This window comes from Ornithodoros turicata, chromosome 4 (genome assembly GCF_037126465.1).
Source record: "Ornithodoros turicata isolate Travis chromosome 4, ASM3712646v1, whole genome shotgun sequence".
In the NCBI taxonomy this organism is placed as follows: domain Eukaryota; kingdom Metazoa; phylum Arthropoda; class Arachnida; order Ixodida; family Argasidae; genus Ornithodoros; species Ornithodoros turicata.
The window spans coordinates 67,820,663-67,845,514 of record NC_088204.1 but is presented as its reverse complement, the minus strand read 5'-3'; the positions used below and the strand labels follow the sequence as shown (position 1 = coordinate 67,845,514).

Below are 24,852 nucleotides of genomic sequence, written 5' to 3'. Positions count from 1 at the left end.
AGCGTGACCCTCATGTAAAGAAACAGGCTCAGCACGTTGGCTCTGCAATTGTCTTCATCATAGCGTTTGCATGAGAGAGTAGCAGGTAATGAGGTAAAGACACAATGTGACCTCACATGGGTAACCTTTGGCAACGTATAGAAGACATGACCCTGAGTTTCGGGAAACGACGCAGACGCAGAGCGAGACTCAAAAGTCTCATTCTGTCTACGCCCGTGTGTCGTCTGCATTTTTACCTCAAACTCAAGGTCCTATCTTCCACGAGAAACGTACGCCAGCTAGCTTATGCTCTTCTACTATGTTGTTCGGCAACGGTTCGGCAAAGAATACCAGGAGCTCTCCCCATACAAACCCCCGCATTTTTATTTCTTCCCAGAATCTCCGCTCATCACTGCGGCCAGCCCATCCTCCTGGTGGGTCTCTCGTCCTCTTCTTCGAAAGGTTCCTCATCGCTTTCGCCTGCTCCGTCCTCTTCGTCAGAGTAATCCTGATCATCCTCGAGACAGTCCTCGTCCTCACCCAGTAAGCCGAGTATCCTGCGAAGTAAACCTGCCCTTTCTCCACTATCACCTCTCCCTATCACCGCGCGACCGCTCTCGTCACCTGGCTGCTTCCTTCGGTTTAGACATCTGACTCGTCCGTCAGACCTCCTGGTATGAGCTCCACCGGCCTCGGCTTGCTCTTTGTACTTCTGAATCCGTTTTTCTAATGCCTTATCAATCTCTTCCAAGTGACCCTCTGGAAGCGGATAGACAGGTTCTTCGTCCCCCTGCAGTTCTCCTCCGCCCGCCATTTCTTGAATCTTCTTCCGAATCGCTTCTTTTGCTCTTTCTTCCTCGTCTTCATCGGGAACATTTTTCCTTGCAACGTTGTACACGGCTCTGACTTCTGGAAATCCATCCGGCTCCGCTTGACCCTTTGGTTTCCTCTTCCAGTTGAAGCGATAAAACTTCCTTCGTATGTTCACTCCATCTTCATCGCCCTCCTTAGGAGTTCTGGGACGCGTTACCCGATATTCTGCGGACACGACTGGCGCATGTTGATCTGCTCTCCAAGTTGTTCGGCCTACCTGCGCATGGACCACATTCAAATAAAATCGACCAGTTGACCAGCATCGAGGGCAACAAGACCATCAAACAGATTTCTTTCTTTTTTTTTTTTCGATTTCTGGCACAAGAAATTTTTCACCGGGTAGTTTATACTACTTGTGGATAACGCTTGCGACGAAAACCTTCCCACTTCATCATAAGAATATATATATTGTTTTTGTTGTTGCGACGGCTCTGAACGTTTCACGATTTGGCTCACTGCTTTTTAGATGCTCAAGCGATCCGCCATGTACACGCAAGGAAAATCGCCGAGAAACGCCGATTTCATGGAAATGAATAAACGCCGAAAACGAATACATCCTCACAGATATCTGTTATACGTAACTTGGGCTCCACCTATACGAACACATCACTGACTATGACTTGGTGTACAAATGAACGTCAGACGCTTCGAATGTCCATAGAGGAAATTTCAGGAGACATGTGCCAATCGAATTAGATATTTATATCAACGTCAAACGCCTGATGTTGTCAATTATAATTGTGTCACACATAATTACTCGCGCGCTGGCCCTCTCCTGATACGTCTCTTGATCTTCACCACACACTCTCAGAAAAAAAGGTTGTGGGGAAAGGTTGTGATAACTTATCGTTATCTCAGTACGTTCGTCACCAATGTCGTATGGGGGCGTGTTTGGTTGTCTGGACTTGTTCTGTGACGCGAAGGGAGCGCCCTCGAAGTGCTTAAAACGCTGCGCTGCTGTGAGGTACCGGGCTTCTTTCTGCTTGCCGGCTAGACGGTGCGGAACGGGGAGTTCTTTTGGTATGTAATAAACTGTTGTTCGCAATGTATTTCTTGTGTTTCACCTCTTTAGCCGGGAAACCGGCGGTGGTCCTGGTGAGTGGGTCTTCCCACAAACTGGCGCCCAACGTGGGGTCGACCGCCGGTTGGCTAAAGAGTTGTGCGGTTTTAAGTTAGGCGCGTGCTGCCGGCATTTTAAGCCACGCTCTGGTTTCGGTAGTAGTGTCTGTAGTAGTGTTTGGGGGTACTTTTTTGGCTTTTCTACTTCCCTAGTTTCCAGCCCGCCTAGCCGAGGACGTGATACACGTCACCATGGGGGTTGGCAGTGCGACTACGACTGAGGGCTTCCCAGACCCTGTCCCAGGAAAAAGCACTCTCACAAGGTGTAAGAAGGTGGTAACTCCACGGGTTACCACGTGATGCGTACGTTACCTCCTTGCTCACAACCGCAAGAAGCGTAACTGCCCACATTACCACCTTCATGGTAGGGTGATAAAAACTTTCAAATCTTCTGAATCTGTGCGTTTAACACATATGTTGCGTCTCTTCAGCCGCCCTAGCTGGCGTCGGTAGCGTGTCCGCCTGCTGATCCCAAGATCGCGGGTTCAATCCCGTCCGAGGACAGTGGCAACTTGGTGGAAGGGTACAGGCTGCTCAGACTCGCCGTCTTCCGCGAGGGACGATACATGTGGTGTACTGTGTGGCGAGATTTCGGAGCACGTTAAGCGAACCCTCTGGCGGCCAAAATTGATCCACAGACCCGACCACTGTGGTGTCGCTCATGATCGCAGTTGTCTCGCGACTTAAAGTCACGGATTATTATTATTATTATTACGCCCTTCTATAGGCGGCATAGTTACCTCCTCCATGTGGTAATGTTACGCCCTTGCATGTGCTGTAACTTTACAACCTTTCGGGCACAACATATGCAGCAGGCCAGTTGTCCCCCAAAAGGTGTAACGTCTCAACCCTATTCCTTCTGAGAGTGCAACTGTGTGAAGCATAAAGGTTTACTGTTACGGAGGCGAATGCAGTAGTATTGGAGGAGATGAGAGGGAGACAAGTTCAATATTTTCTTCCAACCTTCTTTCCAACCATTTCAGTGTCCCACCTCAAGGTTTCCTGAACTTCCGCTCCAGATAGACAAGTCTTACCGAAATCTTCCTCATATATCCAAATGCCCTCCGTTAAAAAAAAAAAAAAATAAAAAAGACAGAAGAAGAGAAAACCAGGCATGAAGTAAAGGTCTGAACAGAGCAAATTGTCTTACACCTTTGAGATGCAAATATGTGGCACATTCTTTTGAGTTTCACACCAGACGCAATGCAAACACAAAAAAAATATTGAAGAAACTAAAAACACGCCATTAGGGTTCAAAACATCCATCTACAGGTTGTAGTCTACAAAAACGGGCAATTTCAGTTCTTAGTTCTCTCTTCACGATTTTAGTACTGTACAGGTTTTCTTCTTTGTGAGTTACACAGTCCCCATTGTTTCGCTGGTTCATTGTATGAAATGTTCTTCACTGTTTCATTGTATGTACTGTTCTTCGCTGTCTCATTTTATCTACCACTGTTATTTATTGTATGTTATTAACTGGTTTCTCTGTATATGCCACTGTTATTCATTCTATGTTATCAACTGGTTTCTCTGTATATACCACTGTTATTCGTTGTATGTTACTAACTGGTTTCACTGTATATACCACTGTTATCCACTGCTTACACTGTATCAGGTTAATGTAATAAATTTTCTTTATATGTATTTCAGTGAGAGAAAGAAATCGTCATTTCACGTGCAGGAGGGAGATTATTTAATTTAAAACTCGCTTTCGAATGCGTGCTTTGAAAACACTTTTACTCTTATTACACTATTACACTTATGACGCTTTTCGTGTGGGCCTACGGAATATAAAGAAATGCGTGTTTACAAAAAAAGGAAAAAGAAAACACCCTCCTTACATGCTGAGAGGTGTACAGCCCAGCCATAATGCGTCCTGTGGTTGGAGCATCTGCTCCAAGGATAGATGGGGTCGAACGCCTTAATTACTCACGTGGTCTCTGTGGATGTTGTACCGGAGCGGTACACTGTAGATAGGGCCATAGTGCCGAAGTGTGTGTCCTCTGTGGCGAGGTAGACTCTCCTCTTCCTCCATTCCACTGTGTAGTCTCGGCACTGAAACAGCATTAGTGCAGATAAGATAAGGGGGCGGTTTCTGTGTCGGAGCGTGTATTTGGGGGAGGGGAGAGAGGGAAACCCCCATGTATGAGCTGACGTTTTGGGGGGCGACATTTCTTCAGTGTAGCGTACGCACATTGCTTCGGAAACACAATCACACTGTTAGCTGTACGCATCTTTTGAAACACGGCAAAAACACTGAAATACAGATACTATTGCAGAAACGTTGAATTTACGTTGCTGATGAAGCGTTTTGGAAGAAATGCAATTTCAACGTGGCATTGACATTGCTTGCAAAACATTGCATCAACTATGTAATCGCCACATTACCGGAGTGTAACATATTCAACATTGCATCGGTAACATCATCGCAATGTTAGCTTTACGCAATCTTTGAGACATGGCATGAACATTGAAACAAATGTATTGCTACAACAACGAATGTGGGCATCAAACATCGTATTTAAAAAATCGTATTAAATAGTACATTTGTCTGAACAATATGGGGTAAAAGCTATCTCGGGAGCTATCAAAGGGAAGATTTTGCCATTACTTCTGAACGCTTTTATTAAATTTAATTCGCGTGAAATTGAATTTTCCCAAATGATCTCCAAAATTTGCAAAGTCAATCTCTTTTCTTATTGTTTTTTTTTGTTTGTTCACAGAAACAAAAAGCCCACGTCAGATTTACTCCACTGCACTGTAAAACACATTCCCTGCTGTTTTGGTAATGGCTGGGGGGAAAAAAGTACTCGAGAAACGTCGTTTGTTGGCGCGAAAATTTTCGACGGAGCTCAGTTGTCCGTCAAATTAATCCAAGATGCGGCGGGAGAAAGATGGTCACCCGCCCCTTTCTGTTTCCTTCTCGCTCTTCTTTCAGATAACTTTGCATTGCAACCAACCATTCTGTCGTTATGAGCAGAAGCTAGGATAAGGGAAAGGTGAAAGGGCAGGTACATGGCCTCCTCGCATCGCTTCTTTCGGAGTTCTGAGAGCAGCCGGCAATAGACCTCTACCAGAGAAACGTCATCATGACGTTGGTAGACACACTGAAACCGAAACAAATCGGAAGGAGAGGGCTGGGTTCCACGAACGGGCACTTGTACGTTGCCTCCTATTGAAAGAAAAGTAGGACCATAGGCTGCGTCCCTTTCAGGGACCATCGTAATCCCCTCAAGACCGTGGCTTTCGGGCGCGACCTTGTTCACCTCTAGCTTCGAGCTTAGTTCAACTCTACCAAATTTGTGGCCACTATCGAACACTATGACGTCATTTGTTTACAAACAGGGAGAGGTCCGTTAGCGCGTCTACAAACGACGCTTTTAGATTTACATATTTTAATTTATTTATGTTACCATGTGAATGTATTTTCCAATAGAATGGGTTAAATCCGCCATGCAGTCTCTGTTTCTGTCAACAACAAAAAGAGAGAGAGTGTGTGAAAGAACGTGACGTTGACTTGTATTTCGGAGTCCAAATGGGAAAATTCAATTTCCCGCGAATTAAAAAAAGTAACATGGTGACAAACGCGAAGAAGCACGCACGGACAGAGGAAAGCCGTGTTTCTGTAGCGTTTGGTACCATGTTACTCAACCAACACGATTTACGTCTTATTCTCGTTACAAAAAAAAAAGTACGCAGAAGTCATGGATAAGTCTTCCTGCGATAAATAGCGTTAATCCCCTAGTGGTCACACAAGTAGCTGCTTTTAATAGGATTTTGTTTTTGCACGCACGTTTGGTGAAACACCCTGTATAAACAAAGCAGAAACGAAGGCGTCTTTCGTGCCGCTGCTGGTGGTGGTGGTGGTGGTTATGCAGGTGAAAGGGCTCGCCGTTGTCGGCCTCACACAGGTGGGCAAGGAGGAAACAGAGGTGACGCCCTGGGGGAATGTGCGTCCTGGGCCAACATCTAAGGGAACTGTGTCGACATATGTCGGAAAACGACTAAGGAAAACTCAGGGAAAACGCCAGACAGCACAGTCGGCACCGGGATTCGAACCCGGGTTCCTCCCAGTCTCGACGTGACACGGCCAGTGCGACCAGTGCCGGCCAGTGTGACCAGCCGCTCTATGACGTTTGGTGTATATTGCACTGACCACTTAGCATTGAGTGTCGAGCAGTGAGCGCGTCTTCCTCGTCGGTACGCTGCATATCGTGCAACTGTCAACGAGGGTTTCGCAACATGCTTTTTTATCGAAAGCTCGCAGCGCATTATAACGTGGTACAAGCCGTGGATATATAAATACAATTAGGCCACAAGAACAACGATATATGGCAATTGCAAAAATTACCGGGCAGCGAGTAACAAAATGTGCGATGCAAATTTGAATATATGCGTAAGAATCCAGTAAGATGTACAGCAAACTTAAGCGAAAACAGAAAACCAAGCAAAAAAAAATGGTACAAGATACCAGTTAATATCTGACGATATCAACCACAATGCAACTAATTTCAAAAAGGTTCAAAACCGAGCATAGAAATTCAATCGAAAGAAACAAATTTGCGGGGGGGGGGGATAATGACTAACAGTAGGTACTGAGAACAAGGTAGTTTACTGAAGCTCAATAAATCCAGAATGTAATCACTAAAGGGGTTGGGACACTTTCATACATGTGTTTCATTACATCGTGGACGCGTTTTACTGCATGCCAGAACACCGAAAAAAGAATTACTCTTCTACGTGTCGTACTTAGCGAAATACAAGCCCTCAAACACACTCCCGGCAGACGTCACAGAGCTCAGAGCTGTGTCCATTCCCATTGGTAGCCGTAAGCACGTGACTTCTCGTGCGCGGTGGTGAGGGCTGTGATGTCAGAGTCGCATCAGTTTCGGTATTCGCGGTGCCCACTTTCTCCGCTTCTATTGCCCTCTTCCCTGTGAAACTTTCACTGCGGGTTCATATCGATGCAAAGAACCGTCTTTATGTTTATCTGGAATAACTTGGGATGACCTGTATCAGTCGCTTTAAGTTCCAGTAAATACAAACAAATATCCATAACACCCTAGCTAATGCCACAGGAAGTTTAAAATTCAACAAATTCGAAGGAAAGCAACAAAATCCAACAAAAGCTCGCACGCATTCATCGAAATGCAATCACCATCCAATGGAATTCACAGAATCCAGCAAAACCTAGAAAAGATGAACGAAATGAAAAAGAAATAAAAGTGCGAAAGAATATAACTAATATTCCACCAGCATTTAAAAACGTCAAAAGAATCCACTAACAAAATGGAAGTGCAAGCGAACAAATCTCTCACGAATCCTGAAGAACTCGTTAAAATGCAATCAATAACAATAAACCTCTACCCGACAAACGTCATCATGACGTTGGTAGACAGATCGAAACCCAAACAGATTGGAACGGGAAAGCTGGGTTCCACGAATGAGCAATTGTTCGCTGAAAGAAAGTAGGACCGAAGGTCGCGTCCCTTTCAGAGACCATTTAATCCCCTCAAGACCGTGGCTTCCAGGCGCGACCTTGTTCGCCACTAGCTTTGAACGTAGTTCAACTCTACCAAACTCGTGGCGCTGTCGAACATTATGACGTCATTTGTTTACAAACAGGTAGAGATCTATTCAACTACACATCTAACGAGAGCTCAATCGGATCATTAAATGCCCGTAGTAACTCTTGCAAATTAAAAAAAAACGCGTTAAAATTAAATGAATGTGTAGGGAAGCCAGAAAAATCAGCTAAATCAGGAAGAATTCATCAGAAGCCGATTAAATCATATAGAAAAAGAGTGATCACAGTGTCAAGGAAACCAAACCAGCAGCAGGAACCTGCTTCGGTACCCATTATGTACGAACGGTACAAAACTCAATGTTATCTTTCTATATTGCCCATCTCCAACTACACTTATTGCGGTGCTAACAGTGTGTTAGAAATGTAAGCGCGATCTAGTGTAAGTAATCGACATCAAACTGAACTGTAGTATAACCAGCCCACCACAGTACGACTGAGCATCATTAGGCGATTCATTAGCTCATTGAACCACTGATTCCTACTGTGCAAGTAGTTACGTACGGACGGTTACATTTTGTCGCCTCACAGTATGTCAAATAAATGAGAACGGATATGAAAGCCTGTAGTTCTGAGAGGCGTATTCTAGCAGCGTGGAATCACGTAGTTTAATCTCACACACTGAGAGGGCGTCATGGGTCCGAGACAGGAAGCAATATGTAACAGACGACGTTGACGACAACAAGGATGAGACATGATAAATTGAGCAAGTTTAGCGGTCAGGGTGTTTGTTTTCAGGAGCCTTCGCCACAAGGCTCTTCGCGCAACATCCAAAAATTATCTGACATGAGTAGTATAGCTACAGGACGAATTTCAATCAATGCAGTTTTTTATACAGGGTGCTTTTTTTAGCCTTTGCAGAATTTTTATAAAAAAGCTATGGAAGCGGCATAGACATCGTTTTTGCAGTTGAGTTCTACAGCCACGCGAACATCTCTCGCAAAAGTGTGCAACTACAAGATGACTAATTACCTAAAATTTTTGTTAATTAACTTTGTAATCAGAGGATTTTGGACAAAATTGAGAAAGCAGATTGAGAGAGTATTTGAGATTGAGATGTATTTAAGAGTATTTGAGAGTATTTGAGATTGAGAGAGTGCAGAGGCCTTCTCCTTTATCTAGGATGTGTTGGATAAGGACGAAAAAACATGTGCACATCGATCTGTACGCTCGAAAGAAAAGTCGTCTTTGCAGCATCAAGCTATTATCTGTCTCTCTACAATGAATAGGAGTATAATTTTTATCCCCTGTACAGGCAGAGTGCTCCGAAGAGGAAGAACACTGTACTCTTTACACTGTACTCGTATGAAATACGGTAGCATTACAACAGACGGAGGCCGACGTCCCTATTTCGGATGCGAAAGAAGCACTCTTTTGGGAGTTTTAGCAGGTCCCCAGGACTCTACGGAGATGATACGATAAAGGAAGCAAGATCAAGGACCAATAACGTGATGTAAGTCACTTCAAAGGAATTAGGCGAATGATGTAACATGTTCTTCAAAGCGTTATGATTAACAAACAACCAACAACAACAACACTGAAATTTCAGTATGCAAAGGAAGCTAAGACAGGAAATCACAAAAAGATTAAACAAGGAATGTACGATGAAAGATGAAAGTCACTGAAAAGGTTAGCCAGCTGTAGGGATCGAACCCACAGAAATGTAGCTGGGGCTGCGTTGTTGCGATGTACGATGTAATGTTGCGATGTACGTTGAGGAACAGCCCTTGGGCTGTTGCTCAACGTACATCCCTGTGCACTTCAGCGTGCGTCATGGAGTTCCCAGAATTGCGGTTGCTTCAACCTGAAGACGGCAAAAAAAAAAAAGAAAAAAAAACGATATTGTGCGATCCGGGTGCATCAGAGGCATAGTTGCTTCCCTCTTATGTGCCTCTGAAGTACCGATAAGCGATAACTGTACAAGGGCATTTTTTGTTTTCTCATGGATATTCTACTGGACACGGTTTCATCACAACATGTGGTATAGACTCGTGAAGCTTCTTCATCGTATACAGCAGGGTGCAGTAAAAGCGTCTCGATGTCACCTTTATGTTAGGAGATGTTTAAACGAAAATTATTGGAACTGTGCGCTGCACTACGGTGACAAATGGAGTTTACGGATTCAACTCTGCTGCTGGACAGTTGGTCCTCCGCTTGATGTACCGCTTGGGACAAAAGTTTACGCAACACCATGGTGTCGTACTTCTCAATTCGAGCGACAGTTGTGCAGCAAACAGGAGCGGACACACATACTGACATGGATACATGAATAGAATATAGCCGGTCACTCGTTTCCTATTCGATCTCTTCCTGATAGTTAACAGAGGGCCGCTTCGACGAAGAAATACGTCAGCGCCGTCTTCCGTAAACGGTGACCAAAAGCTGTACTATGTCTGAAATGCTTTCTTCTTTCTTTTCTTTTGCGTGCAGAGCAGCAGGGTGTCTGGCTTGACAAAGTGAGACGTGATGATGGACATTGGATGACGAAGGACACATAAACAATTGTTTAAATTTTTTTGTTTTAATTCCGTGTTAGCGCCGCGAAGAAACTGTGGCTATGAGCGGAGTGCAGACATGGCAGATGGAGAGAGGACAGCAGGAAGTAGCGGGGGGTTCGTTCAGCTCCAGACCTGAGTCAGCTTCAGAGGGAACTGTGCTGACATTCGTATGGAAACTCTGCCGGAAAACCCAGGGAAAACCTCAGACATTACAGACGGTAACGGGATTCGAACCCGCGGAAATCCCAGCCACTATGTCACGGTAATTGGCACATAAATAAATATTGGTTAATACACGTTACCAACCAAAGAGAAAGAAAACGACCCGAAACGCGCGTATAGCCAAGTAGCGCAAACAAAATGACATCCATACGCAAATATGGTTGCGTAAACTAGTTGTTTCAAGGACGAATCATAAAAGGACAAAGGTGGCGAGGCTAGCTCTCTAGTTTGGGGACTTTGGAAACAGATGTTCGTAACTGGGATGTTGCCATTACCGCTTGAATATCGAGCATTATTTGTGCATTAGCATTATTAGCTGTATTTGGAGCACGCGAAGTTGATGCGTAAGTGTGCAGAGGAACCACCCACGTTGGGGCTCCCAAGTGGAGCTCCCTCAACCAGCCCTGCTGAAAAGTTTGGAACCTCAAAGGAACCTGACAATATTCACCCATAAATCTACGTTTAAAAGCATCGCCATAAGAAAAACAACAAACTACACGCGCTCTTCGATTTTCAATGCGTGCATCCCGCGGCGGTAGGTAGATGATGCCTACTTTACGAGGCGAAAGGAATCAACTTAGTGCTCTAATATCGGCCTCTGTGATAGTTTACCATCGCTCATATCACGATATTCCTTGCGTGCACGCCGCTGACCTCAGACCTCATCCCAAGCTCCGTGCATCGAAGCAAGAGTCTCGTAACAGCGAGGGATTTGTTTTATTTTTGCGCGCGCAACAAATTATGCGAACTTATCTGTCTTGTAGGGTGTTTGAGATGCCGTACAGAGCATTCAACTCACGCGTTTCTTGCAAAATGCGTGGTGTATTTGCGTTAACTCACCTGGTTGAGGGCCTCAACCAAAGCTTCAGTGTATCTCGTGAAGCCTCCTTTACAGGTCGGAAATTTGGAACCAAAATGGAACCTCGGAGAGCCCAATATTCGTCAATGAAACTTGCACTAAATGTTTCGCTATGACACAGGCAACGTCCACCAACCAGGTGAGTTAACGCAAATACACCAATCATTTTGCAAGAAACGCGTGAGTTGAATGCTCTGTACGGCATCTCAAACACCCTACAAGACAGATAAGTTCGCAGAATTTGTTGCGCGCGCAAAAATAAAACAAATCCCTCGCTGTCACGAGACTCTTGCTTCCATGCACTGAGCTTGGGATGAGGTCTGAGGTCAGCGGCTTGCACGCAAGGAATATCGTGATATGAGCGATGGTAAACTATCACAGAGGCCGGTATTAGAGCACTAAGTTGATTCCTTTCGCCTCGTAAAGTAGGCATCATCTACCTACCGCCGCGGTATGCGCGCATTGAAAATCGAAGAGCGCGTGTAGTTTGTTGTTTTTCTTATGGCGATGCTTTTAAACGTAGATTTATGGGTGAATATTGTCAGGTTCCTTTGAGGTTCCAAACTTTTCAGCAGGGCTGGTTGAGGGAGCTCCACTTGGGAGCCCCAACGTGGGTGGTTCCTCTGCACACTTACGCATCAACTTCACGTGCTCCAAATACCGCTAATAATGCTAATGCACAAATAATGCTCGATATTCAAGCGGTAATGGCAACATCCCAGTTACGAACATCTGTTCCCAAAGTCCCCAAACTACAGAGCCGGCCTCGCCACCTTTGTCCTTTTATGATTCGTCCTTGAAACAACTGATTTACGCAGCCATATTTGCGTATGGATGACATTTTGTTTGCGCTACTTGGCTATACGCGCGTTTCGGGTCGTTTTCATTCTCTTTGGTTGGTAACGTGTATTAACCAATATTTATTTATGTGCCAACTACCATGACATAGTGGCTGAGATTTCCGCGGGTTCGAATCCCGTTACCGGCTGTAATGTCTGAGGTTCTCCCTGGGTTTTCCGGCAGAGTTTCCATACGAATGTCAGCACAGTTCCCTCTGAAGCTGACTCAGGTCTGAAGCTGAACAAACCCCCCGCTACTTCCTGACTGTCCTCTCTCCATCTGCCATGTCTGTTCTCCGCTCATAGCCACAGTTGCTTCGCGGCGCTAACACGGAATTAACACACACAAAAAAAATCAAACAATTGTTTATGTGTCCTTCGTCATCCAATGTCCATCATCCCGTCTCACTTTGTCAAGCCGGACACCCTGCTGCTCTGCACGCAAAAGAAAAGAAAGAAGAAAGCATTTCAGACATAGTGCATGAGCAATTGGTGCAGCTTTTGGTCACCGTTTACGGAAGACGGCGCTGACGTATTTCTTCGTCGAAGCGGCCCTCTGTTAACTATCAGGAAGAGATCGAATAGGAAACGAGTGACCGGCTATATTCTATTCATGTGTCCATGTCAGTGTGTGTGTCCGCTCCTGTTTGCTGCACAACTGTCGCTCGAATTGAGAAGTACGACACCATGGTGTTGCGTAAACTTTTGTCCCAAGCGGTACATCAAGCGGAGGACCAACTGTCCAGCAGCAGAGTTGAATCCGTAAACTCCATTTGTCACTGTAGTGCAGCGCACAGTTCCAATAATTTTCGTTTAAACATCTCCTCACATAAAGGTGACATCGAGACGCTTTTAATGCACCCTGCTGTATACGATGAAGAAGCTTCACGAGTCGATACCACGTGTTGTGATGAAACCGTGTCCAGTAGAATATCCATGAGAAAACAAAAAATGCCCTTGTACAGTTATCGCTTATCGGTACTTCAGAGGCACATAAGAGGGAAGCAACGATGCCTCTGATGCCCCCGGATCGCACAATATCGCTTTTTTTTTCTTTTTTGCCCTCTTCAGGTTGAAGCAACCGCAATTCTGGGAACTCCATGACGCTCGCTGAAGTGCACACGGAAGTACATCGCAACATTACATCGTACATCGCAACAACGCAGCCCCAGCTACATTTCTTCTTTTTGTGATTTTGTCTTAGCTTCCTTTGCGTATTGAAATTTCAGTGTTGTTGTTGTTGTTGTTGGTTGTACGTCATTCGCCTGATTCCTTTGAAGTGGCTTACATCACGTTGTTGGTCCTTGATCTTGCTTCCGTTATCGTATCATCTCCGTAGAGTCCTGGGGACCTGCTAAAACTCCCGCAAGAGTGCTTCTTTCGCATCCGAAATAGGGACGTCGGCCTCCGTCTGTTGTAATGCTACCGTATTTCATACGAGTACAGTGCAAAGAGTACAGTTTTCTTCCTCTTCGGAGGTTACCAACTAGCACTCTGCCTGTACAGGGGATAAAAATTATACTCCTATTCGTTGTAGAGAGACAGATAATAGCTTGATGTTGCAAAGACGACTTTTCTTTCGAGCGTACTGATCCATGTGCACATGTTTTTTCGTCCTAGATAACGGAGAAGGCCTCTGCACTCTTTCAAAGACGTCACGCATCTGGTCCGGCTCCCATATATTTTGAATTAGTCAGCTTTTGTCTTCTTTGCTGTTTCGGTGACGTCACATCTATCTATCGCCAACAGCCACAGCATGGCCAGATGCGTGACGTAAATTGAAAGAGTGCTCCGTTATCTAGAAGGTGTTGTCTTATCACGCCACAGCTTTAACAATGTTTATCGCAGGATTTTGAACAGAACTCAGACTTTATCACTGATCGGAGTTGATGCAAGTCCAAATTTACCTTCGTTCTCTCTGAATGTGTTTGCCGGACCTCCGCGGCAGCATCTCGGCCTTGGAGTGTCATGCGTCCTTCGTTGAACTTCACGGTAGAACGCAGATTGCATGACTAGTGTTGAGATTCGAACCTCAGTCACTTTCCAAGCTTAGCGTAGTTGAGCTACGACGTGCCATCCACATGAATGCAAGAGCAAAGTGGTTGTAGGAGAGTAGCGGGAGACGAAACCCGCTGGGGAACAGCGCGATTTAAAAAAAAATCTATAGCTTTTCCCTGCTGATGAACCCTATTGATGCACTCAGACGCGATCCCACACCAGCCGAACCCGTTGCTCCATCGACTTTACGTTGTTTTATTCGTATATTACACCACGGGAAGAACGAATTACCCTGAAAACAATTAACACCATTTTCGCCGTCTACCCAGTTCCTGAAATCACCACCAGGGCGCGCCGACTCAACTTCACTTTTCTCTTCGCCAAGGCATGCTGTGGACCCCTGCGCTGTAGACAATGTCAGTGTTCTCCAATTACCCACACTACGGCGCCGACTTCGCCCAGGCGGAGCTTCAGGGCACCGAGGAGTTCATCCATAGGTCGAGAAAGCTCGACTACGCAGCCTTATTGAACCTTCTACGAAAGGAGGAATCATCGAACGAGGCGTTCCACGACACGTGGAACCAGGCGATGCAATTCGTTCACCAAAACAAGTTTGCTATATTCGACGGCATCAGCGTCGACACAAGCATCGCAGTGACAGCGTATTCCCTGTACACTCCGCGCATGCTATGGAGGGACTTCAATTCGAAATGTGAGCAAGCTACTCCGGCATCTTGGGATGCGTTCCCGTACAAGGCGTGGTGGAGCTTCATGCTGCAGGTCTTTGATCAGATGCCGGCGCCGGACTATGTACCGCGAGCGTTGTTTTGTGCGGAACCTGAGCTTGAGATAAGACCCGCGGGAAGCTTCTATCCTTTTAAGCAGTTTCAAACCGCGAATTTGGACTGCGACGTCGCAGGGAGCTGCGGAGACTGTGTGGTGGTCTACGAAGAAGTTGAACCGCATGCGGTGCGTCCGGCAGTTTGGAGTCGGTACTTCCGGAAATTCGACGTCATTCTGCATCCCGCGTGCGTGTTTCAAGTGAAGCGGATAGAAAGGGGTTTCAGCGGCAAGCCCTACGTTATTATGTCCTTCTTTCGCTGAGGTGTGAACGGGACGAACACGTGCTATCCGCGTTTTTTTTTGTTTTTTTTTTTTTGTGATAAGTAATCTCATGTGATCATGAGCCTTGATAAATGGAGACGCGATATGTTTGGCCATGTACGCGAAGTGGTAGCGTTTAAAGCCCTTTCTGGATGGTATTGTCACGAAGAGATGTGACAGGTATTAGATTTAAATACGGTGTGACCCACACTCGTGTGTTGTAATAAAGAAAATTAGGTACATCTTAGGACATCTGTGTCATTAATAGAGTGCCGATTTGCAGGCATATGCTTTTTCGTTGGGAGACGTATCGGGTCGAACGGGACCCAATAGTATACAGGGAACCTTCGTTAATATATACGCTTTACGACCATAATCCTGAGGAACCATGCAGTGAGACCTCTGCAAATCCCCCCCCCCCCCGGTAATATGACAATTCCGCATTATGACCACGGTTTTCAGGAACGACCATGGTCATAATCACGAGGGTTCACTGTATTAATGGGTCTCGTTCGGCCCGATTGGAGTGGATTGGCGTTTTTTTCTTCTTTTTTTGCGATTAGTGCCTTCTTTGAAAGTATGCACCGATGCCTAGTCGGGCACATTACTTGCTACTTCGTATTTATTTCGTAGCTTTTGCAGCGAAAGGAAAAAGTTCGTAACAGCCGAGGACATGCTCCCTCTGTAGCAGAGAGTGAATTCATTTTCGCCTGCATTCCTTTCACTTGGTGCGTGCAACACCGTCTCTGCCCTTACAGCTGTGCCTCGTGGTGAAAGAACTGTATACGTTACTCACAAAGTGGAATTAAATTACAGTTGCATGACTTCAAAGTAAGTTACAGGAAAAGTTACTTAGACTGAAATGTACCTCAGGTAGTTACAGTAATTGGGTTTCTCAATTGACTTCTCAATTACTTCCGGTTATTCATGTTCAAGGTGACCACATGTACAACTTTGGAACACTGTATCAAACGTATAGTACTTGTTGAGAACAAACTTCTGAAACGACCCACATACTCACTGGCTTGGTAGGCAGGCGGACAATGCTAATAAATTTGTTCTTAGCAGCAGGACATTTTTTTACGTTATCATTACAATCACTCTGTAACATTCCACCGCAGGACCTAACAATCGATTGGAAGTTCGATTGAAGAAACCTTATCACAGTAAAAGTTTCCCGTAAAAAGTAATTAAATTACAGTTAAAGATACACGTTTAGAAAGTAATTGGCTACAGTAATTAGTTACACAAAAAGTAAGTAACGCAAGTACTTGTGATTAGTGACTTTAAAACTCTGGTGGCGACGCCCGTTCCGTTCCCGACGATATCCCTCTGAAGTAACCGTGTCCGTGCAGGCACGCACCATCAAATCGGTCGATGTATTCAGGTCGTTCTCAGCACGTAGGACAATTCGTAGTGACGGGCAACAGAATTTCACGCCGGAACACATTGAAATGATGCTTGTTTTCTACTGTCTTCATACTTTCAATAAGAGGACGCGTGCACGGTGCTTGTAGTTCAATTCCAGAATAAAGATTTCCATGCGATCAGAACGGTTCTGTGGACTCCCAAATCTCCCATAATATTTTTCTTCCTATTTCTCTCTCTCTCGCTGGTTGTGTGGAATCTTTGTAGGGTAACCGGAGGGTGTAGTTCGTTACCAGGACCACTGCGTTTTTGTAACCAACGAAAATAACTAGGTAAATGATATGTTTTTACCTTAAGCAGGAGCAAATTAGGAACGAAATTAAACAGGAATGACCCTCGTATATTGCGTGAAACGTATAAAAATTTAATTTTATCGCCCGTTTCTTGAAGGCGATCCGCTATCTTTACTGAGGACCTTCTGCCGAACCCGATGCACAGTCTCGACGCCCCCACCGCCTAGTGCGTGCCTGAGGAGGGGGGAGCCCCCCAGACCCCCCCCCCGCCCCAATCTGTGGAACCTAACCTAGACTAACCTCACTAAAGTGAGGTGATTTAGCCCAATTCGACGAGGCTACCTCTTGCAAGATGGCAAGTTTCGAGCCCATTACGCTTAGCATTCCCGTGTTTCTCTTGCGCTAAAAGTGGATCAGATGGGGCTGTTGAAATGCATATTAAAAAACTTCTAGTCCACAGAGTTTTATAATTCTTACATTTTTAGATTCAGTGCATGACCTCCTTCCACTTCTATGCAATATTTACCTTTCAAACGTTTTCACAAATTTTTAAAAACGAGTGGTCCCGGTAACGAACTCCAGCCAACCGAAGAATGACTACAGAAGTTTTACTGTTAAGCGTATCGTTTCAGGTATGAGTTTCAGTAGACTATTTTGCAACGTGCCTCTCTGGTACACGGTACGGTAATCCGAAACACCATAACGATACGCGAGACTGACCCCGGCGAGTCCCGAACCCTGAACCGTGAAGCCTTTCGATGTTATGCTATTGAGGAGTTGTGTTATTGCAATACATTTCGTTGCATCCACGAATGGGTTACTCGCAATCACATCGAGCAGCATAAAAATGCTACGGGGTCCGCACCGCCATCTTTGCTTCTCACGTAGTTGGCCTGGTCTTCTTCTTCTCTTCGCGGAGCCCACGCGTGACGTCTCCGAAAACACGGTACGCTATTCCTCTAGGAGATCCATACCGGCGATACGCTAACGAAGCTCCGATAGCGTCGCGTATGCGCCATGAGACCAACACCGTAGCGGGCACCGTAGCGGAGATGGACAAACGGTCTATTAAAACTATTCACTGAAGTGCAAGCGGTAGAGTGGTATGCCACCATACAACCACTGCCGATGGCTTCGCTCGTGGTGCTGATAGTGCAATGTCGAACATGCTTATTGCGAGAAGATTCGTGCTTTTGTGGGCCTCTTTTAATGCCCTTTTAGGCGCCTAAAACGCGTTTTTTAGTGCCTTAAAATCCCAGTCAATAGAGACCGGGTGGAAACATGAGTCAAATACTGCCAGCCGCGATATATCCTTATGAAGCTCTTAGACATATAACACAGGTCTGTCGACTGATTTCTCGTAATCAACATGGTTAGGACAAATTCTGGGACGCTTCGCAGATCGAGAACGACATGCTATCGAGAGTGACCATAACGGTCCAAGAAAATCCGTAACGGAGGGACTCAATCTGAGTCCACCAAGTAAGATATTGGCTGATGTCGTTGCGCACATCAAGCAAAATAAGCGATCCGACCGAACGCTCGCTATAGACGACCTCAGCCCCTGCGTCATTGATTAAGTAACACCACTGTGTAAAGCATGCTGGTGTGCACTATCAGCTTTATCACCCTATCAGCCGACGCGTTTTTCCCGCTTCTTGCCCCCCACGGCAAAATGTAACCTCGAACCAGTCTTCTCGTGACGTGTATTCACCCTTTCACTGTTTGCAAACACAACGCACAACCGCAAGTTGTCTAGGGTTCCCAGCTTCAGCGGCTAGATGTTGCGCCACACCGTGTCACCCATTTCAGTTACACCATTTCACTGTTTACAAATAGTGAAAGGGTTTAACTCAAATGAGTGACAGGGTGCGGCGCCACATGCTGCCGCTGACGCTGGGAACCCTAGACAACTTCCGGTGGTACCTTCGGGTCACCAAATGTAGAGGAGGTGGTCTTCCTCTACATCGTTCCCTATCGAAAACGACGGGCATGTACCTTTCCAATGCTACAAAGTTCGTGTGAAATAATGCTGAAATCATCGACCGATTTCTCACCTATCTAGTGCATTGCTCTCACAAGTAGTTTTACGGGTACACCCGTATCTCTCACCATTCCTGGAAATTCAGTGCTTCCATAGACAAAGGGAACGTAACAGTTTGGAGTGACATGGCTACGGCATAACAACGGGGATCGCTTCTTCATTAAAGAGTTCACTGCACGGTCACCGTTCCATGTTCCTCGCTAAGAAGCCAGGTTGTCATGACAACTCCGCGTATTCGCAAATAAGACCTTGACGCTTCTGGGAAGAGTTTATCGACAAACACAGCAGTCGATCTGTGATTTCTTAGTATTGTTCGCAACACTTGGCCATCCGCTATCTCCACCGGCAGAACAAGGTTAGGTAGATGCACTCAAGGCTAAGCTAGACAAGATTTTGCATTTCTCTTCAGTCATTTGCTACTGTTACAATGAGCCACGTTGTGCCAGATTCGTTCCTCCGAAGAAGGTCTTCGACACATCATGTTCCACCTTACGAAGGTGACGTCAAAAGGTAAGCGACACACACTATAACCTAAAATACTGTACCGCCAAATATCGCGAGAAAGGATATATAAACTTAAATTTCTCTTAAAGGAGTACAGAGGGCCATCCAAAAAAATTTCAGATTAAGACATCTGATGAAAGTGTATGTGTCATTATACCGAATAGCGCGAAAGGTTTTGATGTGTGCAATTTGTTTCCCAGAAAAAAACTCACATAAACATAGCTCCGCGCCTTCACCCTTAACTCGCCACTCAAGTTATAACGAGGATGAGGAGGTATGATGGCACGTCACCGATGACGGCATAAGGAGACTCGTTCTGGTTTGCCGGTCAGTGGGGGTCAGCGCATTGTCCCTTTGCCGCCGTAAACCTGTTTTGCCAGTTTTCCCGGAGAATTGGGGATAGAAAGAGCGGCCGAAGCATTACCGAGCAAGGAGAAAGGCTTTATCAGAACCCCGAACAGCCGAGTAGCAGACGACAGCGGAGTAGCGGACAACATTTCTCTAGGTCAATCAGCGAGCGTTCTCCTTATAGCGTCAGCGCGAGGTTCCAGGCAGATCACAGGCTGGTACTGCTCTTCACCACCGTTGCGCACGGTCGCTTTTTGCGGCGTATTTTAAATTCAATTTCTGCGATAATTATGACTCTGTGGTGTAAATTACTTCGCATGGTGCATCTTACTGGCAAACTTAACAGTTTTATAGGAAGAAAACTGGGTGTTAAAAATGACTTCTGTGCTACTTTAATCTGTGTCATGCAAAAATTATGCACCAGTATTAGACGCTATAAGATTACCGAAAATATGCGTGTAAACAACACGATATCTTGCACGGTGGTAACAGATCCAGAAGGTTAGTTGGTTGCGGCGTTTACTGCTAGGTGCGAATCCTGCCACCGGTTGTGCCCTCTGCATATCTTTGTAATTCCAGCAAGTTAGCTAGTGCGGAAAGGACACCTTATTGTACCCAATCTTTCACGAAGAAATGATGTTGATGTTAGGGACAAAATCCCTGAAGAAGAAAGGAGCATGAGTTTGTTCCTTAATTTGCTTCCCTTTTCCTTCTGACACCTCAAGGAGGTAAGAACTCCTATCTGCAGGTATTTAGTTACGGGTGTAATAGTGTTCTTCTACGCTTCGTAATTCTATTTACAATTTATTGTTCAATGCCTCTCATTCATAACGTGTGCAGCAGTAATACAAAAACGCACTTCTTTTTCGGATACGGGCGAGTAGACGTACCAGATACTACTACCCATTGTTATGTCGTCTGAAGAATTGTAGCACCCAATCAGATGCCAACGCGGAGCAATCAGCAATCAGTTACCAAGCAGACAATCGCATCCGCGCGTGTGCACCACGGGCACGACGCGTATTTGCGTAATGATCGTCCTTCACCAGTGCATCTGTGCGCCATAATTCTTTGACATCCGAAATCGCAAGTTACAGCTATGGAGAGAAATTCAAAGGTTTTTGAGTAGCTCCCGAGAATGGAGGCTTTGCGGCCTGTTTTTCTTCTTACTTCATTGCTCCGTTTCTTCCGATTACGTTCTGCATTTCTTATCTTTTTTTAATGTGTCGTGATCTAAACAGACCACTTATGCTTAGGACCTGCAGAACCCCTATTAGGAAATTTCAGAATAGCGTGTAAGTTGCTCACGCAAGCGCAAATGAAGCTCTTTCGCTAATTATTCAGTTACCATGCTTCCCTTCCGGACGCCCCTGTGTTTCGAGATGCAGTTCGAGCAACGATTGCCATCTTAGCCGGGGTTCTACGGAATCAAGCAACCAGGAGGGTCTTGAAATCCGTGCTTGCCACGCGATTACCTCGCAGTGCATCGTTTCTGAAATAAAATGTTTCTCTTTTCACGTGACCCCTATAGCATGTGAGCGTGCCTTCCATATACGAGTACATCAGGTGTCAGTGTCCGCTGCATGTTTCACCCATCTCTGAAGTCTATAGAGCCACATTCTGAGAGTCTTCTGCATAGAAGTTAAGTAGCTGTTTCATACTCTGTCTCATGCTGTCTCGGACGCTTTGGCTCCTTCCCCTGTATGCTCGTGTGGGCTCGTGGGAGCGCACTCAATGCACTACCAAGATTGTCGAGATTGGGAACGTAACAGTTTTGTGAGACAATACACTCAACTTTCATGCAACTAGGTGATGTTGCTACCACGAGGGCAACGTCACGACTGACGCCGTGGGGGAATGTCCGTCCTGTGCCGACATCATATGGCTCAAAGTGTCTGAGGAAAACCCAGAAAATACCCCAAGCAGCACAGCCGGCACCCCTGTGAGGCCAACAACCGAAAGCCTTTTCGCTAGCACCACCAGCACAATCGTGACCACGACACCACCTGCACTCTAAACACAGAGCTCATCGCATAGCACGCCGACGGCCAACCATTGTACAAATCGATGTCTTTATCACTGTTGATTTGTTGAAAACGGGAGGGTAAGCTATTTCGGGACACTTATCATAACTGCATAGGTGTCCCAAAAAGGCTTGCGCCTCCTGTTTTCAGCTAACCAACAGTGATAAATGCATCATTCTGTACCATGGTTGGCCTTCGGCGTGCTATGCAGTGAAGCTCTGTTTTTAGAGTGTGCGACGTTTTTTGTGACACTTGTTGTGAGAGCTCTCGTGACACATATGCTTCAAAAAGCAAAAAGGAACAAAAAGCGTCCGAAAGTGACACTTGAGCAAAGCGCCACTTTTTTGCAAAAAAAATGACGCTTGCAACGCGTCACAAAAGTGTCACCATTTTTAGAGTGAACGGGGATCGGTTCTTCACTAAAGAGTTCACTCCACGGTCACCGTTCCATGTTCCTCGCTAAGAAGCCAGGTTGTCATGACAACTCCGCGTATTCGCAAATAAGACCTTGACGCTTCTGGGGAGAGTTTATCGACAAACACAGCACTCGATCCGTGATCTCTTAGTATTCTTCGCAACACTTGGCCATCCACTATCTCCACCGGCAGAACAAGGTTAGATAGATGCACTCAAGGCTAAGCTAGACAAGATTTTGCATTTCTCTTCAGTCATTTGCTACTGTTACAATGAGCCACGCTGTGCCAGATATGTTCCTCCGAAGAAGGTCTTCGACACATAATGTCCAACCTTACGGAGGTGACGTCAAAAGGTAAGCGACACACACTATAACCTAAAATACTGTACCGCCAAATATCGTGAGAAAGAATATATAAACTTAAATTTCTCTTAATCTGTGTCATGCAAAAATTATGTACCAGTATTAGACGCTATAAGATTACCGAAAATATGCGTGTAAACATCACGATATCTTGCACGGTGGTAACAGATCCAGAAGGTTAGTTGGTTGCGGCGTTTACTGCCAGATGCGAATCCTGCCACCGGTTGTGAGAGAGAGAGAGACAAATACATGATGACGATGATATGATGATGACCGGTTGTGTCCTCTGCATATCTTTGTAATTCTAGCAAGTTGACTAGTGCGGAAAGGACACCTTATTGTACCCAATCTTTCACGAAGAAATGATGTTGATGTTAGCGACAAAATCCCTGAAGAAGAAAGGAGCATGAGTTTGCTTCTTAATTTGCTTCCCTTTTCCTTCTGACACTTAAAGGAGGTAAGAACTCCTATTTGCAGGTATTTAGTTACGGGTAGTAATAGTGTTCTTCTACGCTTCGTAATTCTATTTACAATTTATTGTTCAATACCTCTCATTCATAACGTGTGCAGCAGTAATACAAAAACGCACTTCTTTTTCGGATGCGGGCGAGTAGACGTACCAGACACCACTATCCATTGTTACGTCATGTGAAGAATTGTAGCACCCAATCAGATGCCAACGCGGGGGTACACATAACGTTCTGCTCTACGCTCTTAAAAATGATGGCGGTGGTGGTGGTGAAAGGGTTCTTAAAAATGGGGGGGGGGCTCGAGGTAGCTTGTCGTTGTTGGCCGCACTCAAGTGGGCATCGTCACGACTATAGCCAAATAAAAGGAAAGTGGGAGAGGAGAGTTGAGGACTTCAAAGGGATGGACTTCACCAGATAGCACGCTCCTAGCCAACCATCATCCCAAATGACAACGTTCTCGTCCCTGATTTGTTGAAAACGGGAGGCGGAGCCTAGCCATAATGCCGTACATAATGGTTACATAATAGGCTCCGCCCCCCCCCCCTCCCCGTTACCAACAAATCAGGAGCGAGAACATTGTCATTGGGGATTATGGTTGGCTAGCAGCGTGCTATATGTGATGAAGATGCGGACCTATCAGATTCATCTATACAAAAGGTGTCACAGCCAACAAGTTAAAATCGCCGTTCGCAGCCAACACAGTCGGCGGGCTGGCTTGGCAGAGTTCATAGCCCCTTTAAGTGAAGAGTGTTTTATCGCTTTTGAATTCTCGTCTGAACTTGGGTTGGCTCTATATATGTTGACTTCCGTTGAGCACTGTGTCGACGACTTTTGGTCCCCGTCGAAATTTGGACCTTGTGTGCGGTGTCGTCGCGAATAATGCTGTGGTCTAGTCGACAAGATGTTGTACGCTGTTTATGGATGGCGTCTGTGAATCCCACTTCTGAACGCAACTGCAGATGCAGCCGTGGAAATCGTAAAAGAATCTCTGGCAAAAGACACGTACAGACAACACGACGAGCAATTGGGCTAGTTGGTGCGAATGCATAATTAAGTAAACACGACGCAAAAGTCAAAGGTACGGAGGAACAGACAGGACGAGCGTCACTTCCAACTTTACTGGCACAAAAAGGTAGGCCAAAAAGGAAGGAAAACACAAACAGCGCCACAGGTCTCTTAGGTTCAAGGACACGAATAATAATTCTTTTTAATATTATAAAAGGAAAAAAATATAAAAACATATGGAGGTTCGCCTATGCCCACCTTGAAGAAATTGTATTTCCCACGTACAAGACGCTACTTGCATACCGGAGGAGTCTCCTCTAAAACGGCTATGCAGGCCTACAGGGCTGCTAATGCGATGCTAATAAAGAGATGATAAAACAAAGAGTTGCTTCGTTTATTTTGGCATTTCACGCGAAAACAGGGAGCACATGCTACGCAGATCCGCGCATGAAGGGCTGCGGTTGTAAACACTTGAAGCATGTTATTATTGATACAACGACCCGTCGTGTTTTCTTAGCAAAGGAACTCATTATGTTCTGTGCATGGCAATAACGAAACCAACTGTACTGAACCCCATGCTGTACGTTCCGTGTGCTCTTCAATGCAGTTTAGTAATTGAAGACACACTTCAAATGTGTTCTTCATACCTGTACGCTATTTTATGAGAGTATCGAGTGCCATCGCAAACAGGCAACAAAATGCACATTATGTAGTGAAAAGCACGGGCAGACATTTTCACCAGGCAACAAAAAGAGCCCTTCTTCGAACCAATACACCTTCAGAGCCCTATATATTGTCGATTGGGGATCATAGTTCGTGGATTTGCATGGCGAGATAATTCTGATCGGTATTGGCGGCTCAGATGTCTGTTCATTGACTGGTTCTGCATAGCTGAGAGTTTTTATATATATTTTTTAAATTCTATGTTAGCGCCGCGAAGCAA

The 24,852-nt window shown here is 45.4% G+C and overlaps 2 protein-coding genes and 1 long non-coding RNA gene across 4 annotated transcripts in view; 2 read left to right on the top strand and 1 right to left on the bottom strand.

Moving 5' to 3' along the window:
* Nucleotides 1-345: 345 nt before the first annotated feature.
* LOC135391758 (uncharacterized) overlaps nt 346-24,852 on the bottom strand; it is a 36,045-nt gene continuing 11,538 nt past the window's right edge. Inside the window, exons 2-3 of the mRNA XM_064622193.1 lie at nt 3,905-4,026; nt 346-1,069 (exon numbers count right to left, since the gene is read on the bottom strand). Of these exons, the coding sequence (XP_064478263.1) occupies nt 389-1,069; nt 3,905-4,026 (803 nt within the window). The 3' untranslated portion in view covers nt 346-388. The remainder of the gene's footprint in view (nt 1,070-3,904; nt 4,027-24,852) is intronic.
* Nucleotides 7,804-15,317, top strand: LOC135393363 (uncharacterized). The gene is made up of 2 exons (XR_010422588.1): nt 7,804-7,843; nt 14,301-15,317. It is a non-coding gene; the product is annotated as an uncharacterized LOC135393363 (long non-coding RNA).
* Nucleotides 19,199-24,852, top strand: part of LOC135391757 (sodium-independent sulfate anion transporter-like) — a 109,465-nt gene continuing 103,811 nt past the window's right edge. Inside the window, exons 1-2 of one of the 2 annotated variants that reach the window (XM_064622186.1) lie at nt 22,243-22,270; nt 22,325-22,425. In XM_064622186.1, the coding sequence (XP_064478256.1) occupies nt 22,343-22,425 (83 nt within the window). In that variant the 5' untranslated portion in view covers nt 22,243-22,270; nt 22,325-22,342. Of the gene's footprint in view, nt 19,291-22,242; nt 22,271-22,324; nt 22,426-24,852 lie in introns of those variants that run through there. The other variant, XM_064622187.1, reaches the window with a different exon arrangement.